General features: G+C 39.5%; 1 protein-coding gene across 34 annotated transcripts in view; it reads right to left on the bottom strand.

Moving 5' to 3' along the window:
- Positions 1-16,452, bottom strand: part of DLG2 (discs large MAGUK scaffold protein 2) — a 982,239-nt gene that overhangs the window by 77,453 nt on the left and 888,334 nt on the right. For all 34 annotated transcript variants that reach the window (XM_088159292.1, XM_088159294.1, XM_088159295.1 and 31 more), the window contains one exon: positions 12,060-12,174. In XM_088159292.1, coding sequence (XP_088015418.1) covers positions 12,060-12,174 — 115 coding nt within the window. The remainder of the gene's footprint in view (positions 1-12,059; positions 12,175-16,452) is intronic.

Genomic DNA, 16,452 nt, shown 5'->3' with positions numbered 1-16,452 from the left:
AATTTATTAATTCAGTCAATTTGCCTATTCTTTCGTACTTTCAAAGACAAAAACATCCTATCTGTTGATTATTTTTTTTACAACTTTATTCTCCAGACTTCTTGCCGCCAAAGCTCTTGAAATCCTCATTAAAGGCAAAATTTTCTGTTGAATTTTATCCAAATTTTTCAATTGTTTTGATATTCTTGAAGGAAACCTATAGGTAAGCAATTCTAAATAAATTAATATCTGCTAGTGGTGTCTGCAGACAGACAAAGGCAGATAAACTGATCACTGAGGACATTTAAAAGAAAGCCCTGTATTTCTAATCATGTTCTGTTTAAACATATTCTGAATTTTAGCATCGAACAATAATACAAATTTAAGTAAACTACAATCCTGAAACCATCAATTAAAAGAAGATGATTTCATCAACACAGTGGCTATAATAAAAGGTCATCCTTCTTAGCCTGTGTGAAAAGCATATCATTTAGGTATTAAAAGAAATTATCAGGCATTTGATGAATGAGGTCAGATTTACAGGAAAGAATAGTTAGTGACCACTAAACCAGTGAAACTCACCCGGCTGCCAGGTGTCATATCTGTTTTGCATGGAAGTTAGTAACCTGTGTTTATTGCACCTGAAGGAGGAAATGTGGTGAGCTGTGGACTGCAAATGGAGCCATCATCTTCTAGCAGTAACCACTAGATTTGGCCAGATAGTAAGCCCAACACAGAAATTGCTATGAAGTGTCTCATGGTCCACTGCTATTAAGTCATATTGTGCTTTTCTTACTGATGTTCTAATTAGTTATTAAAGTGTAAGTAGATGAAGAGATTGTCAAAGACTTGGCAAGAAAATTTGTGTCCAGTTCAGTTTTGCTGAAAGATCTGCTAAAGTTCACAAGGCTTTCAAGATGAATCCACTGTAAATATCGATGACGAAAAAGGAATTCTGATTTTTACTCCTGGAACATCTCATGATTCTGGCTTGAAACCAGAGTAAATACTGATGACCCGAATTGCAGTCTAGTTAGGGTTAACTTAAGCAGACTGAAACATGTATAAATCAGATGTGAAGAAGCACCATGCACTGGAGTCATGCCATAACTCATAACTCTAGTAGAGGCTTTAGGAACCTAGTTCTGACCTTGATAATGTTGCTGTAGCTCATCCTCTTTTCTGTAAAGAAGACCAGGTATGAAATCAGGACCAGACACCAGTGCCATAAACAATAAAATTAGATAGATTTGCTATTAAATTAGTAACAAGTGGATGTCATAAAAATGTGTCTGTAATGCCATGTCTGGATCAAAAACTGGGCAGAATAACCCTGAGAGCAAATCTACTTTCCAGGACATCTCTTGGGATGTTACATCCACAGCTTCTCCCTGCAGCAGAGCCTTCTTGTCACAATAGCTCTCCATGGATGTGGCAATGCTCTGCCAGCCAGTACAGAAAAGGAAAAATAACTTTCAATGCTTATACTGAAAGGGCAATTGCATTTGGAATCTGCAAACCCTACTAGAAGCATTGCTTCTGCCTTGTTTCCTGCAGTGCTTCTGAAAATGGTTTTGGTACTGTCTAGTCTCAATCTGTTTTCAAGATGGGTTCACAAAGATACCTGTTTTCCTTGTCCATAAATACATGAAGAAACCACGGACATTTTTCAAATCTAAGGTGTACTTTTACAAGAGTAGTTCCTGAAGCATTCTCAGGAAAATGGAACATGACAGACAAAGTCTGACTGGCTGGGTACAGATGGGAACAGCAGAAAGGACTGAAATACAGCTTTGGGTCTTGAATAATCTGTAAGAAAGTGGCAAAATGCTGCTTGATGGCCATTAGGCTATGCTTTCATTTTGTCATTGATCACCTATGATCCTTTTCTCTCCAAATTGTGTTACAGTCTCTACAGAAAGGAGTAATTACTACAGTGGGTATCTGCAGTCTCTACCTGGACTCTAAAATGTCTCAAGAACATCAAAAGGAAAAAGCCTATCTGCAGAGACAATGCTTTTAAAAAGAAAATGATTACAGATCTTTCCAGCTCCCAGAGTGAAAGAAATATTGACACTTTCTGGAAATGGGAAGGACAGGTAACATTAGCAGCACACTAAGTTAAAAACTATTCCAACCTGACATAACTAAAATCTAAGTGGTTAGAAATATAAGGTTATAAAAACCCCAAAGCCTTCCATGTTGTTAAGTAACTTTTTCTGCCCTATTTCTTCCCAAAGCTTTCAGCTGCTGCCCTCTATGCCAGGACCCTTTTAAACAACTAGCAAGAAGATGTAGGAGCAGAAATAGCAACGTGTTATTGCCTTCTCTGTAAGCAGGGGTTTGTATAGAAGTAGAAATTATGCTGTGCTAAGCAGGTGTTGATAATCGTACCAGCCCAATATTTTGGGTGAAAGAATGTGATTGCCTTCATGGTCAATTAAAAAGCATAAGAAGTGGAATCTATGGAAAGTAGGTGAATGTTTAATTATTATAATTCCTTTTTGGTGAGGAACATCTGGCAAACTCTTCACCAGATAACTCTGACAGTCATTGTTTATTTGCTACATTAGAGGATAAAACAATGAGAGTAAGAAGTTTTATGAGAAGAATGAACCACACATAATCAGAGTCTTCACAAGAGAGATGGAGTTGTAGACATGGCAGAATGCAGATGCACACACAGATATAAAACCTGATATAATTTTTTTACTCCATTTGTTCTGAACATGAGGCACATTCAGAGAGGATCAAATCCTACCTGTCAAGACTGATATACAAGAGGGACAGAGACAGGGTAAGCAGTGCCAGACCTCCTGGGGCTGGCACGTTGAGCTGGCTGCCCTTGGACACCAGCTCTTTGACCAGCACCACACAGCACCACTCACAGCAGAAATACTACAGTAGCTGCATCTAAACCAGGGTTTACTCAACAGCATGTCAGTGAAGCCTGGGAGGACCTGATTAGTAATTTTTTCCTGTTTCAAGAGTGGGGTGACAGGGAATGACTAAACAGAGTTCCTGAGGAGCTCCTTATGAGCCCCGATTCAGGTAGGCAATTCCTCAGATCCTCCCAGGCTCACTTTACCATTGTTACAGTAATTTCTATTTCTAATGAGAAGTAAAAGGGTCAGAAAAGACTACTGGTCCCACTTAGCCTCATCACTTGACTGGGCTCCTTCCTCAGAGACGGATGTCCTTGCCATGAAACTAAGGGTCCTCCTCATTTGCCTTTATTGGAATGAACTTTGAATGCAAATTCCCACTACCTTTTTCAGCAGTGTTATGTCCTGTTTCACACAGCTCTCAGCTTTGTTTCAACACAGCTGTTTTGGAGAGCCTGTTCTATAGTGGCTTTATGAGTTTTCTCTATAATATTTCGGGTAGAAAATTCTTCAATAGGTGCCAAGCATCTTCCTCTCACATTGGCCTCTGTGCTGTGTGCAAATGCACATATTTAGATTTACAACTTTGACTTTATTCACACAAGTTTTTACTTCAATAGGCTTTTGTCTCTATGTTCATGGTCTAAGCTACTATCTTGTACTTTTCCAGTTGAGAGCTGCACAAACTGATGGTGTCCTATTATAGCTGTTGACATGGAAACTTCATAAGCAACTATTTGTTGGATAAGACTGCTATTTCACAGGGAACAGACACAGCTTAAATGCATGTTTTGCTGATTCACTTTCAGCCATTTTAAGCCACAGTTTATCTTCACTTTCACATCTCCCTCCCCTTCACCGATGGATCATGTTCAGAGTTTCTGCTTAGAACTGAGGCTGATACTGTGTCTATCTTGGTTATAAAAAATTCAAACAAATCCTATTCCCACATGAGGCCAAGATCTTCATCCTCATCATCTGGCTTGGATATTATTCTAGCTGACACTTTCTACTCTCCAAAGCAGAAAGCAGGCAGTCCCTCCAGGGAACAGAAAAGCACAATATATGTGCAATGAAAAGCTATTAAGCCATCTCCTAAGAGAAGAAAAAGGTGTGCTGCTTCTGTAGAGCAGATATCATGTCAAGCACATTACCTGTTCTGGGACATTATTTTAATAATTTATGAAACAGAACAATATAGAAAATAGCCACAAGTATTACTTATGCCTACTGAAGTTGCTAATAGAAAAGCTGTTTCACACTGAGCATTAATAAAGCTGCACTGAGGACATGATTCCCTGTCTCACCCAGTTATTTAAAATACAACAAGTTTTACTGAAAACATAAAGATAGGATGACTTAGGCAATAATGGCTTTGATAAGGAGCTGCTCTATATTCTGTTTTCTATTCTAAACTTTAGGCAGAACATGTTATCTCAGATTCCTGTAGGCTGTGGTTGATTCACACAGGGTTCAGTCCTTCCAGGTACTCAGTATTGTGTATGATAGCTCATAATTCTGCACACAAAGTAGTCAATGATTTGCAAAGCTGCAACCACATAGAAATAAACTGCTTTCTGCCCCTTTTTGACACATCTGGAGAAACACCCATTGATAAAAGGCTCTCTGGGCTATTGGTTCATGCTGCAGCTAACGATGCATCTCTGGGATGGATTGGCTGAACTCATTACACATCCAGTACCTGAGAGCAGCAGATATGATAAACATGAAGATGTGAAGGAGAGAGCTGGTGTCAGATGCAGAGAGAAGACTGTCTGACTGATGTGTTTACATGCTCGATTTTCACTCTCCATTAACTGGAGCTTTGTCTTTGTCTGTGAAATATTATGAAGAGTTGCAAACAAACATCATTTTTCCTTAACTGTTCATTAGTATCAACACTGCAAAAAAGTAGCAGATGAATAAGAAATGCAGTAACTGTTAGGAAAAGCTGTAATAGCTTGTGAGGTGGCTAATAGTTTCAACTGACTGTGTATCAAATATATCCATTTTCACAGTCCTAGGTTTTGGTTAAGATATATTGTTGTATTTACACCAGTCCATTTTAGGGTGATTTTTTAGCACCAGACTGCCATCAAACTATAAACCTGAAGGCCTTTGAATTGTGAGTAGACCAAGATTAATAATTCTCACATGCATCTTTCAGCTGAGAGTGGCATCAGCATTGTGAGTCTTAGAACACTTCAGTTAAGGACCTGTGAAAATTTCACAGGCATAATATAAAGAAGTGTGAAATTCTCACAGTTCCCACTGACAGTGAGAGGACACTAAAAAAACCCCAATAAAACAGTTTCTCTCCAGATATTCTGTTCTTCAATTTTTAGTTAAAATTTTTAATTTCTCATTTGCTCTGTTCATAGCAGCAGAACGATGAACATTGTAATTTTTTGCTAATGCCTCTAAGCATATAAACAGGTTGCATTTTGTAAGAAGATATTAGATTTGCTTTGCCAAAGACAAGAGTTGGCTTCATCTTCCTTTTTCATTTTACAGATAATCACGTTCTGTAAGCCAGATGCTTTTGCTCTAAACATGAAATTCAATGCAATAAATAAAAACAACTGGATTTACTTCCCAATGTATTGGTGATTCTCATATTCCAGCATATCCCTCATGCTCCTCAGCTTCTCAGTGTTTCTGATAATTAACGAAGACCTGACTGAACAGTTACTCAGTGATACAGTTCAGGTCTTGAATGTCCCCCTGGAGAAAAGGTCTCTAAAATATGCAGAGTGACCCTCCTTGCTTTGAAAAATAAAGGTTTACACTGTTTCCTTGGTTCTGAATTTGAGCAGCTCTCACTGAAGCCAGGCAGAATATTTGTGCCAGGAGGATGTAGAAAAAAATTCATATTTTCAGAGAAAGAACCATTAAAATGTAGTAATTGAATATTCAGAAACTCTTACTTAACCAAAACATGTGAAATGAGTGACATTCCAACATTTCAGTTTGAAAATGAAATTCAAGCCCAATAATCCATTTCATACATTTAGTTTTTGTGTGTACCTATCTGGCCATTTCCAAACTTATCTGCATTATGCCACTTATGACACATTTTCTGAATGCATGTTTCCATTCTGTGCTACAATTTGGACCACTCAATTTACCAAGAATCTGAGATAAGTGAAAAAAACTGTACTAAAATTCCATTTTCCTCCACTTACTGTTCAGTAAAGGGAATTCTAATAGCTCTATCATATCATTAACGTACAGACATAGCTCTGTAAACTATAGCTATTTTCTCATTAAAACAAAAATCCCAATGTGCCAAACTCACTCACATTTGCTCTCCAGAAATCTGTATTGACCTACAGTGCTGCAAAACCTGAAAGAAACTGCAGTTTGGATGCTCCTAGATGCTGGAGTCATAAACTCATCCAGCTTGATGACCATGCAATGAGTGTATGTGGATCCTCAGAAGTGCTAACTAAAGTGACAAATTAATTCAGAAGAAATCCTGGGGAATAAGAATATGGGCAAAAATCAGAACCAATGAAACAAGCTTGTCGGTGTTTCCAAGCCATGCTGCAGAAGAATGCAGAGACAACAGTCAGAAGCCTGATGTTAAAGCTCCTAGATATGCATATGAACACTTGGTGTGTGAGAGGGAGCAAAAGAGAAAGATTTTCAGTGTGCGTGGGATTCAGGTCACACAACTTGAAGTGTCTCTAATATTGATGTTTACATCTCAGTTAATCACCTGAGGCTCCTTCCACTCAACTGTGAGAAAGAGACATTTTTAGGGCACGATTCGCCTGAGCAATTTTAGATGTCTACTTCTGGATGACATGAATTGTACTCTAAAAGTGCCAAGTGCACTCCACTGACTCAAGAGAGATACTAGGCAACTCGCTTAAGTGAAGAGTTTTGAAATGTTTATATAGATATAGCATGTAATTAACAGTGACATATCTATTTGGATTTTCTTTATACATATATAAACACACATACATCTCACAAAAAATACTCTCTCTCCTTGTAATGAGTATTTAAACCATGGCCATTTCATACCTCTCTCTGATTTCCTCAGTACCTCCTTCTGAAAATCATTGCATTTCTTCTTCCAGACCTACACACTAGAGCTTTCCATCACCCAGTCTGAGCTTATCATGAGTTCAGTTTTCACTACCATGATGTGTCTAAGAACTGCATTTCTCAGGTGGATTTCAGACTGCATTGCAACTGGCTGTGCAGATTCCCAGGAGAATTCTGCCCATGGAGCCTTGACCTGATGTTCACTCTCCTGTGAGGGTTCACTGCCTCAAAGAACACAGGGAGGCTGAAGGTGGCTGTAACAGACATTGCATAAAACAAGCCCTGGATATCAGACTCAACCTTCACAAACTGCCTCAAATGAATTTCAATTGTAGCCCTGAAAAATTTAAAACTGAGAACTTCTGTGATCTGTTGAAAATCAAAGTCTCTCTAGTGGAAGATGTCCCTGGCCATGGCAGGGCTATGAAACCAGATGATCTTTAAGGTCTCTTCTAACCCAAACCATATATAGTTCTATGATATGGCAACAAGCTAATTTCGAAGTACAGAAATTTGTATGAAGGTATCTAATACCTAATGGAGAATCCATTGTGCTGGAAATGAGAGTACAACACCCAAAGTACCTCAGCTTTGACTTCCCTTTTACTGAGTTAAGTTGTGATGGTAAATGTTCAGATTCTTCCTCATGGCTCAATAAGAAATTAACCAGAACACACACACTTTTAACACATAATACTACGTGTTTATATGGCACTTATCTATCACAGCTATGAAATGCTTAGCAATAATTCCAGTTAGAAGAAGACAAAAATGTAGTGGACTAAGAGGCACCTCTTTGCACCATGCACATTTTTTATAAATAGTTCAACATGGACTGGAAATAAAAAAGTTGATCATAAGCATCTTCATCTTATTGGGAAGAGCCCTTGGCCCACTTCCCACTGTAGCTTTCCTCCATGCACAGTGAAGAGGCAGCTGCAGAACCACTTCTTCTGACGTTGCAGCTGGATCTAGCCCTGTCCCAGCCCTGATTTCCATCCCCACCTTTACAGCCAACTGTACCATTCACTTTATACTGATACATTTGTAAGCAGTGCTGAATGCATTTCAGTAAGCTCAACCAGTGCCTTCATAGATGGTAACAAGGAGTCCTGATGAGGTAAAGTCATATTTGGTCACTGACAGTACTGAGCAGACTTAAAACAGAGAAGTGGCAGTGAAAGGGTTGGGGGGTGTGAAGATTTAGTTATTTCTGCAGAGTGATACACTTCCATGGTGCCTGGTTGTGGCTTTGGTCAACTGGAATTTTAAAGTAACATTATTTCAGAAGCTGTCTGGTTTGAATAAAGCTTAAATGGTGCAGTGACTGTTTGTACTAAGTGTATCTCACTAATTTTCACTTGCAAACCAAAACCAGACACTAAGATGGCAGTTTTGGATGCCAGAAAATTCCTGAAAACTTTTCCTTTGCATGTATAGAAGCAATTACAGAAGTGTTTACTCTTATCCTCAGAATCTAACACAAGTACTTTAAGCTCAAGAATAATCTAGTAAAACAACAGGAAAACTGCCTAAGCTCCCACTTTCCTCCAAAGCTTGGAAGTTCAAGTTTCAGTGACTGCTCCAATTCACCAAACATTTTAAAGAACTCCTCTGATGCTTAACTCTTCAAAATGTTCCATAGCCTATGAGTTAAAGAACATGATCTGGCATTTCCTAGGAGTAGGAACAGTAACCATATGCAACCTAAAAAATTTGACTACTGATATGGACCTAGAAGGACAAAGCAAAGCATGTATTTATTTAAAGACAAACAAATATATAATCCTTCAAGAGCAGATTTTAAAACCTTGAGCTAAATAGACAAAAAGGAAGACATGAATTTGCATAAGACCCTGCTATGGATGTATATAGCACAGCATTTAGCTGGTAATGAGTTTGTTTATTCTCCTGGTTGATCATGAGCTGATGACTGATGACTGAATTTCAATGACTTAAAAATTATAACAGCAGATTCTTTTTTAGCTTATCGTTGTGCTTAGTGAATTAAATTTAAATTCTTTCACTTTCACTACCAAATAAAGCATGAATAATATAATTTTCTGTTTCCTATCCATTCTCTCATATGCTGCATTTTTTTCTGTATTTCTTTTTCTCAGTAGATTTAGTGACAAACAGGTTGTAGGCTCCCAAAAGGACTAAAAGCATTTCCTACTGCTCCATCCTCTCCTGGAGACTCACACTTTGCCTTTAGTGTTGTGGACTCTCTGATGACATCCCAAACACAGATAAAGCAACAGGTAGTACAGAAAAAAAGAATTCAAGAAATTCATGGGAAATATTCCAGGAGGTATCAGAGAGACAGACTGGGCAAAAGAAAGAAAAAAATAATACAAATCTGAAACACCAGAGAATATGCAGAGATAAAAGATCACATCAAAGAGCTATACAATTTCTCTGAAAAAGTAATTCTTGATTTCTTTCCTGTGTTGTTTACACTCCCGAAGTGAGACTTTTAATTGCTTTTAGCCACCTACTTAAGCCACCTACATTCAACCCTTTAACCCCATATTACATTTTGCCTCACTCGATTGAATACAGCTTCTTTCACATATTTCAGTGCTTTTTTGGTAGGGTCTGGATGGGGAAATCACAGACTGTAAGGTAAAGAAGAAAATCCTGCATCCAGTGAACCCCACATCCACTGTGGCTGTAGCTTTACTTTTTCTCACTCACCCTCTTTCGTTGACTTTTCTATGAGCAGGTAAGGACACTTATTTTCAATTCTTACAACCTATCTGCATCTTAATTTACTTCCTTCTGTTGCCTAGAATATAGTGATTTTCTTCAATTCAGCTTTCTGGTTAAAAAATAACCATGCTTGCCATACTCAGTGAAGGACAGCAAAATCACTACATCCCAAAGAAAGGAAAACAGCAAACTTGAATCATAAACTTGGCATTACAGCTAGAGATTTACAACAACATATGGTCACTTGCCTCTAGCTCTCTTGCACATGCTGACTAAAATAACCCATTGAAACAGAAATGTCCAGAGTTGTAAGAATAGAAACCAAATGCTACATCCTAGCTTTTCACATGGGCCCTGCCTGTAAAGAGGATCCATAAAGAAAATTTTCATCGCTGAAAACAAGTACATTTCTGAGCCCACGTTTATTTTTCCTTAGTGCCTAACATAGACATAAGCTACCTTTGTAATCAGTATCTATGAACTGAACTGACAGTGACAGGCACAAGGCTGCAGGTGCTACTGCACTACAAACACGTTATGGAATTATGTGAGATACAGAGCCTCTCAAACAGGCTGCTCAGACATGGACACAGCCAAGTGTGTGGGTTTGAGAGAAAAAAGTAAATGCTAGAAGAAGTGACTGAGGCTTTTGTGGTTTTCTGCTTCAGAGGTTTTTGGGGCATTTTTTGGAATGACTGTGAAATAAAAGAACAGGTTTTGCATTTGTGGTTTGGGAAGCTCCATTTAGATAAGCAGCTAAGACATCAAAGGCTCCTGCAGTGAAGCACCAGGGCATAGCAGCTTAGTGAGACAGACCACAGCCAGAATTCATGAAGTAGCAGAAAACCAGGCTCATCAGTGCACACAGAGCAATGTACAGGAGAGCTAGGCTAGTCCAGATGCAGCACAGATAGCTTAGCTCAAAGTCAAGTTAACAAGCCTCAGTTCTCAGCAGAGCTTCCCAGGTCAATGCTCATACAGGGGGATCAAGTTTTGGTGCAGTTCAAACTGCAGTAAGGTGTTCAGGACCCTGCCCTTTATGTGCACACCTCAATTAACCTGCATTTGCTGGCTTGGGCTTCTCACACCATTACTCCCTACATTTTGGAGTCCTAGCTTATCTCGAGAAAGGAAGCTTGTATCTATCCATGCTTACACACACAATTTTAGCTTTTCATAAAATGCAAATTCAGGGAGCTGATCAAAGCTCATGACAACAAAGTCATTCTGGTCTGGAAAAAACACCTACTTCAGGTCATGGAAGGTTAGAGATGCATTGAAAACCTCAACACTTCTAATCTGACCTTGCCCAACATCAACCTCACTGGTAAGAGTGATCCATGTCCCTTCAGTCATTGCTCTTTCTGACAGCAGTACCAATTAGTGCTTCATGTGGTTGTTGCCCATTAGAATCAGACCCTTCGTGCTAACATTTAAGTTTTCCCTTCCTTCTCAACTACCTTACTCCTTCATGCTGAGAACATAATGACAAAATGTAGAATTTAGCCTTAATTGGATCTCTGCAATGTTATCACCTGAATTAGCTCCCCTGTGAATAATTATCACTGCCTAGAGGCTGACAAATTGCTTCCCTCTACTTCACGATTGTAAGAAATTTCAAATTATATGCTGAGCATGGGGAGGATAGAGGGGACAAAGGGAGAATGAAAATGAAAGCCTAGAGAAGCATAATTATTAAGATTATTAAAATACTTGACAGAGTCCCATAGTCTCCATAAGTCCCAAAAGGGGAGAGTGACAGCAAGAATTTTGCTGGGGCAATTGGGCAAGACTCACTCCAGCAACAGACTCGTACATTCAAGGTGAAACTACAACCACTGCTCCCAGTAAGTAACAAAGGTAATTCCTTTGTTATTCCCTACCCCATTTAAGCTATGGACAGCAGCTTGTTTACCATCTGCACATTTGATCTTGCTAGATAGATGGCAAATTCTTTGCAGCATAGACTGATAGAAGGGTAAACATATGGGAGGGGATAGTAGCAGCATTTAGAATAGCATATAAGAGTTTGTGTTTTGCAAGGAAAAGGTTTTGGCAGAAAGGTGCTCTTCCTGAAAAGGCTTGCTCCATGTCTGGGCAAGACCTCATACAGAAGCACATTGTGGCATTACGCCCCAGTATCCAGCTCAGATACTGAGAGAGCTAAGAAGTGCTCATCTCATAAACCCAAATCACTATAAAAGTGTCATGCTCTTTGCACATTACTTGAAATGGTCAAATAGGGCAAATAGGGCTTTTATCCAATTTTCTCATTAATGATGCTGTGCTTGTAAGATGGATGCGTTTCTCAGTTCATTTCAAGGCAGTTCCTCAGACTTCTTTCCCACCTTGCCACACCAACACCTCACATCAGGCACAGACAAGGTAGCTGTGATGTATTCCCAGGAGAAAGCTCTTCCTGCTTACCTGACATACAGTGACCTCTTCTGATTAGTCCTCAGGGAGCCAGACCCAGAACTCATGCTGTGATTCATCATCTGCTCACGCAGGTCATGGATTTTTGCCTCAAATCGAGCGTACTCTAAGGAGATAAGAAAACCCCAGAGAATAAAGATATTTTAGTTTTCTTGACCTATATAATCATTAGGGCTGCTAAATGAAAATTAACATTAAATTAATGAGTATAAGGCATGTCTTGCAAATTGAGGTCTAATAGAACCTTGAATTAATGTATTATCTTAGGTAAATATATGCCCTTTTTATTGTGGTACCTGAACATTTCAACACTGGCTAGATGAGTAATCAGATATTTAGACCCATGGTCCTGCAATTTCAGGAAAGGAAAAGAGGTTTAAAGTGTGTTTACAAGTATCTTCCAGTCTGTGGAAAGAATGTTGAAAGCAGTTTTCCACTGCATCTTTACTCTTGCCAAATAATGTCATACCTTGTTAGGGTCAGTGGGAGGGTGAGCTGAAGTTAATAATGAGTCAAGCAATTACTGTAAAATCCCTTCATAATGAAGGAGATATTTCCATGTCCAGTTATCCCCAAAGCAGCTGGAAAATCATTGTATGAGCAATCAGTCATCTTTTTTAAATTGCCCACTGAGGCTTGGGCTCTGTTTCTTTTAAATAGGTGGAGCCATATCTCGGTCTTAGGGTGAGTGATCCCAGAAACTCCAAACCTAAGCTGCATAACAATGGCACAGAACTGCTCCCCCACCACCTCGTTCACCTCCATAGTTCTACTGGTGGCTCTGAAAAATGCTGTGACCTGCTGCCCAGCAACATGGGATCAGCTAGAGCCACATCATTTGGTGAGACTCCTCCCTGACAGGATACAGCCTCATCAATGGTCCCTCTAGTGCCATATTCCCCTTGCTCATCGTGTGACCCAATGGGCTGAGCTTTGGTTTGCAAGGAGAAAGATTGGGATTTTGGAGACAAGCTCTAATTCCTTGGAACTGAGAACCTCCAGCAGCACACAGAGCCATAATTCAACCTAAACCCAGGAAATCTACTGATGTGAGCTATAAGACTAAGCTGAGGGGGTGTACAAAATATATTTCAGTGAGTCAGTGACACTTTAAAGAGTAAGATATTGCAGACTGATGCCAGCAAAGAGAAGATGATGTTCCCTGCACCTCAACGTTTTATTTCACTGCCGCCTTCAAAAGAACGCTCCCTTTCCCCACAGCAAGGCTAAAGCAGAAGTGAAACCAGCACACAAGGTTTCCTCCCTCAAAGGAATGGGGTACATTCCACCAGATCCCATCACCTCCCAGCTTAAGCAAATAAATTTTTACAGTGCATTTATAACCCATTGCTCTGCATCTTGTTTGTTGCTGTCTGAGCTATGTGAAAATGCTGTAAGACAGCAACATTCGCATTCTTCTCCTAGAAGAACAGCATTATTTTTGTTTGATCATTTGCTGTTCCTACTGGCTCAGTTCCCAGAATGTCTAGATGCTTTGCAACAACTAATTCATTTTATTGTATGCACTCTAAGTTTTCACTGGATAATAACACCTGACCATTCCAGGATCCCACATTTTGCACAGACATGAGCCACCTTCAAGCTGCCTTAGCAGAATGGGTTGATTTGGTGTTTGGGTTTTTTCCCCCCTCCTTCTCTCTCGACACATTTTGCTTCTCTTTCCACTGAGCTTCCTTGGCATTACCTACTCAGTCTGTTAAGTGACAGTGGCTACTTTGCTCATCAGTTGGGAACCACTGCAGTGGTATAAGACTCTTCAGTCTTCCCACATACCTATGAATTCACTGACTGCAACTGAAGGAGAAGAGAAACTCCTACATGCAGACTGTATTTTAGATTTATTCTGTAGCTTGTTTCTTGCTCATTTTTTTTCACCTAGAGCACATCTTTAAACTTCTTAGAGATTTAAAAGCACAAATTCTCAGTGGAACTAAGGCTCCTACAAACTCATGTTTATTTTTTTTAAATGGAGTTTAGTTTTGAAGTGTTTATCCCAGTGTAGGATTTAAGTTTGCTCTATGTCAGTCATATTTGTTCCAATCTCCTGCTTTAAAATTTATTTAGTAAATAATCACCTTCTCAGCAAAGCTTTGTTTAGCCTATATTTCATTAAAACAAATCTAACATTTCTTCTTGGCAAATAGGAAAGGTGATCTTAAGGACCAAACCTTGCATTTCTCTTCCTCATACAGTATCAGTCCTACACAAATAGACAGAATATTACAATTTTAAGGCTTGTTACTAGCTCTCTTTCATTTGTGGTGGACACACTGAAGAAGACAGTACACATACAGTGTAATTCAGCTTCTTGAATGCTTTACATCTGGGCAACAACAAGGATATGAATGATCTACAGCAGAGCAACTTTCCCTTTAATAAGCATCCCCATCCCAGGCTGACTCTGAATGTAAGGTGTGGGAGTAACTCCCAGATTTAGACACCAATCTGGAGCGTGAGAAGAGAGGACTGAAAATCTGATTTTCTCTAGCACAGCATCCAGCTATCTGCAACTTGAACATCAGATACTCCAATGACTGCAGCTTGGTCAGATGATATTATTGCTTGTGTTCTGACTTTAGAGCACACCTGTAGTTTAACCAGTTTTAACTGTCTGTATACTTACTTTGAGTTCAAGAATCTCTTTCATTCTGGGGGATCTCTTGAAACCACAAGACATATTAAAAATTGTCTAATAAGCATGTGATGGAAACTCAAGGTTCAAGGCCCTCCTCCCTGCTTGATACCAAAAATTACTGAAGTACTAGTGATATTCTGTGACTTTGTTTCTTGAGAAGTTTTTTGCTATGGATTTAAATACATAGATAATTTGAAAAAAACCCCAAATTTATGGGACTGTATTTTCCTACTGTACCTTCTTCACTGAAATGTACTCTTGTCCCTTCCTCCTGCTAAATGCCTGGACCAAAAATTGCATGACCATCAATGCAGGCAGTATTTAACTCAGCTCAGATTAGTTTCTTTAATCTCAGTCCTCCTCGTTCTCCTACTGATTCCTAGATACTACAGTGACAGATGCATTTGAAATGTGAACAGAAAAAGAAACAGTGATGCTCTGCCATCAGAACTGCTGTGATAGCTCTGCCTGCTGGGAAAGAGTCCTTTTTTCTTAACACTTCTTTGTACTTTGGGTCATTCCAGGCAAGCTGTTTCCTAATGGCTTTGCATTTGTTAGGTGTGAAAAAGGGCAGTGCAAAAGTCCAGAAAAGCACTTCATGCTTCCTTCAAATTCAGCACTGAATCTAAAAAACACACTTTCAAGGCTCCTATGCAATTAAAAGGACACTGAAGTTGTGACATACTAACAAAAAATACAGTCAAAGCCGATTCATTAGTTTAATGTTCTTTGAAGAAAGGGAGAACAAAGAACTGGAATGTTTCATTAGCAAAACTTCCCAAATCTGACTTACTACAATCCATCTTCAAAGTTCCTATCCGTTGCCTGATTTAGTAATGATTTAACAACTCTGGTAACTTAAAAAACGGATAAAGCTACACATTAGGCTAGAAAGGCAAATGGGTGAGTGAACTGTAACCAGTATTATTTTGGGGGTCTGGCCTGTGGCTCTGGGGTTGTTGCTGTAAAAAACAAGGGAGATGGGGTGGAGGGAAGTGTTTGTTCATACACCAGTTTAGAGCTGGCCCAAGGGCTCATGGCAGTGTAGGCAGACCTGAATTTGGCTGTCCCAAAGACACAGATAGGACTCACTGCCCCTGGAGAGGTGGAGCTGTGGCACTGGAAGTGGGAGAGGAGATTGCTGCTGTGAGGAGTGGTCCAGCTACAGGGAGAGCAAGACCAACTTTCAGGGCTCAGGCAATGCTCCCACAGGCAAATCCCCATTTTGCCAAGAGTCTGTTTTCTAATGTTGGCTCCACTCAGTGAGGAGGCAGAGAAGAGTCAGCTTGAATGGCTACAACGTGAAGTGCCCCCGAGCCAATCAAGGCCAAACCAGCACATTTATCAAATAAAGACACCAGTTTGAATAATGAATGTTTGCCATACAGGCAAATAAATAGACTGAATAAATGGACAGGGAGCTGATGATTTTTCTTCCACCTCATTCCAACACCCTACCAAGTGCTATATCTGGGACTCATATGTATTCTAACCTTCCAATATTGATGCAATCCTTTCCTTTCCAAAGCACTTGGACATGTTGAAAGGATGGGATAGATCTTTGGGAGTCAACTTCAAACACCTTGAAGCTTCTCCTTAGCTCACATACTGAGATATCAAAGCAAGGCTAATGGCCAGCCCTGTTAAAAAAACATCTAAAACCTCAAATCCAAAGAGTGATATACTTCATGTTAGTTGGCCAAGATGAAAAAACTGTGATCTACAAAA

The sequence above is a fragment of the Sturnus vulgaris genome, chromosome 2, assembly GCF_052056855.1.
Source record: "Sturnus vulgaris isolate bStuVul1 chromosome 2, bStuVul1.hap1, whole genome shotgun sequence".
NCBI classification, from domain to species: Eukaryota; Metazoa; Chordata; class Aves; order Passeriformes; family Sturnidae; genus Sturnus; species Sturnus vulgaris.
This window is presented reverse-complemented; position numbering and strand designations above follow the sequence as displayed.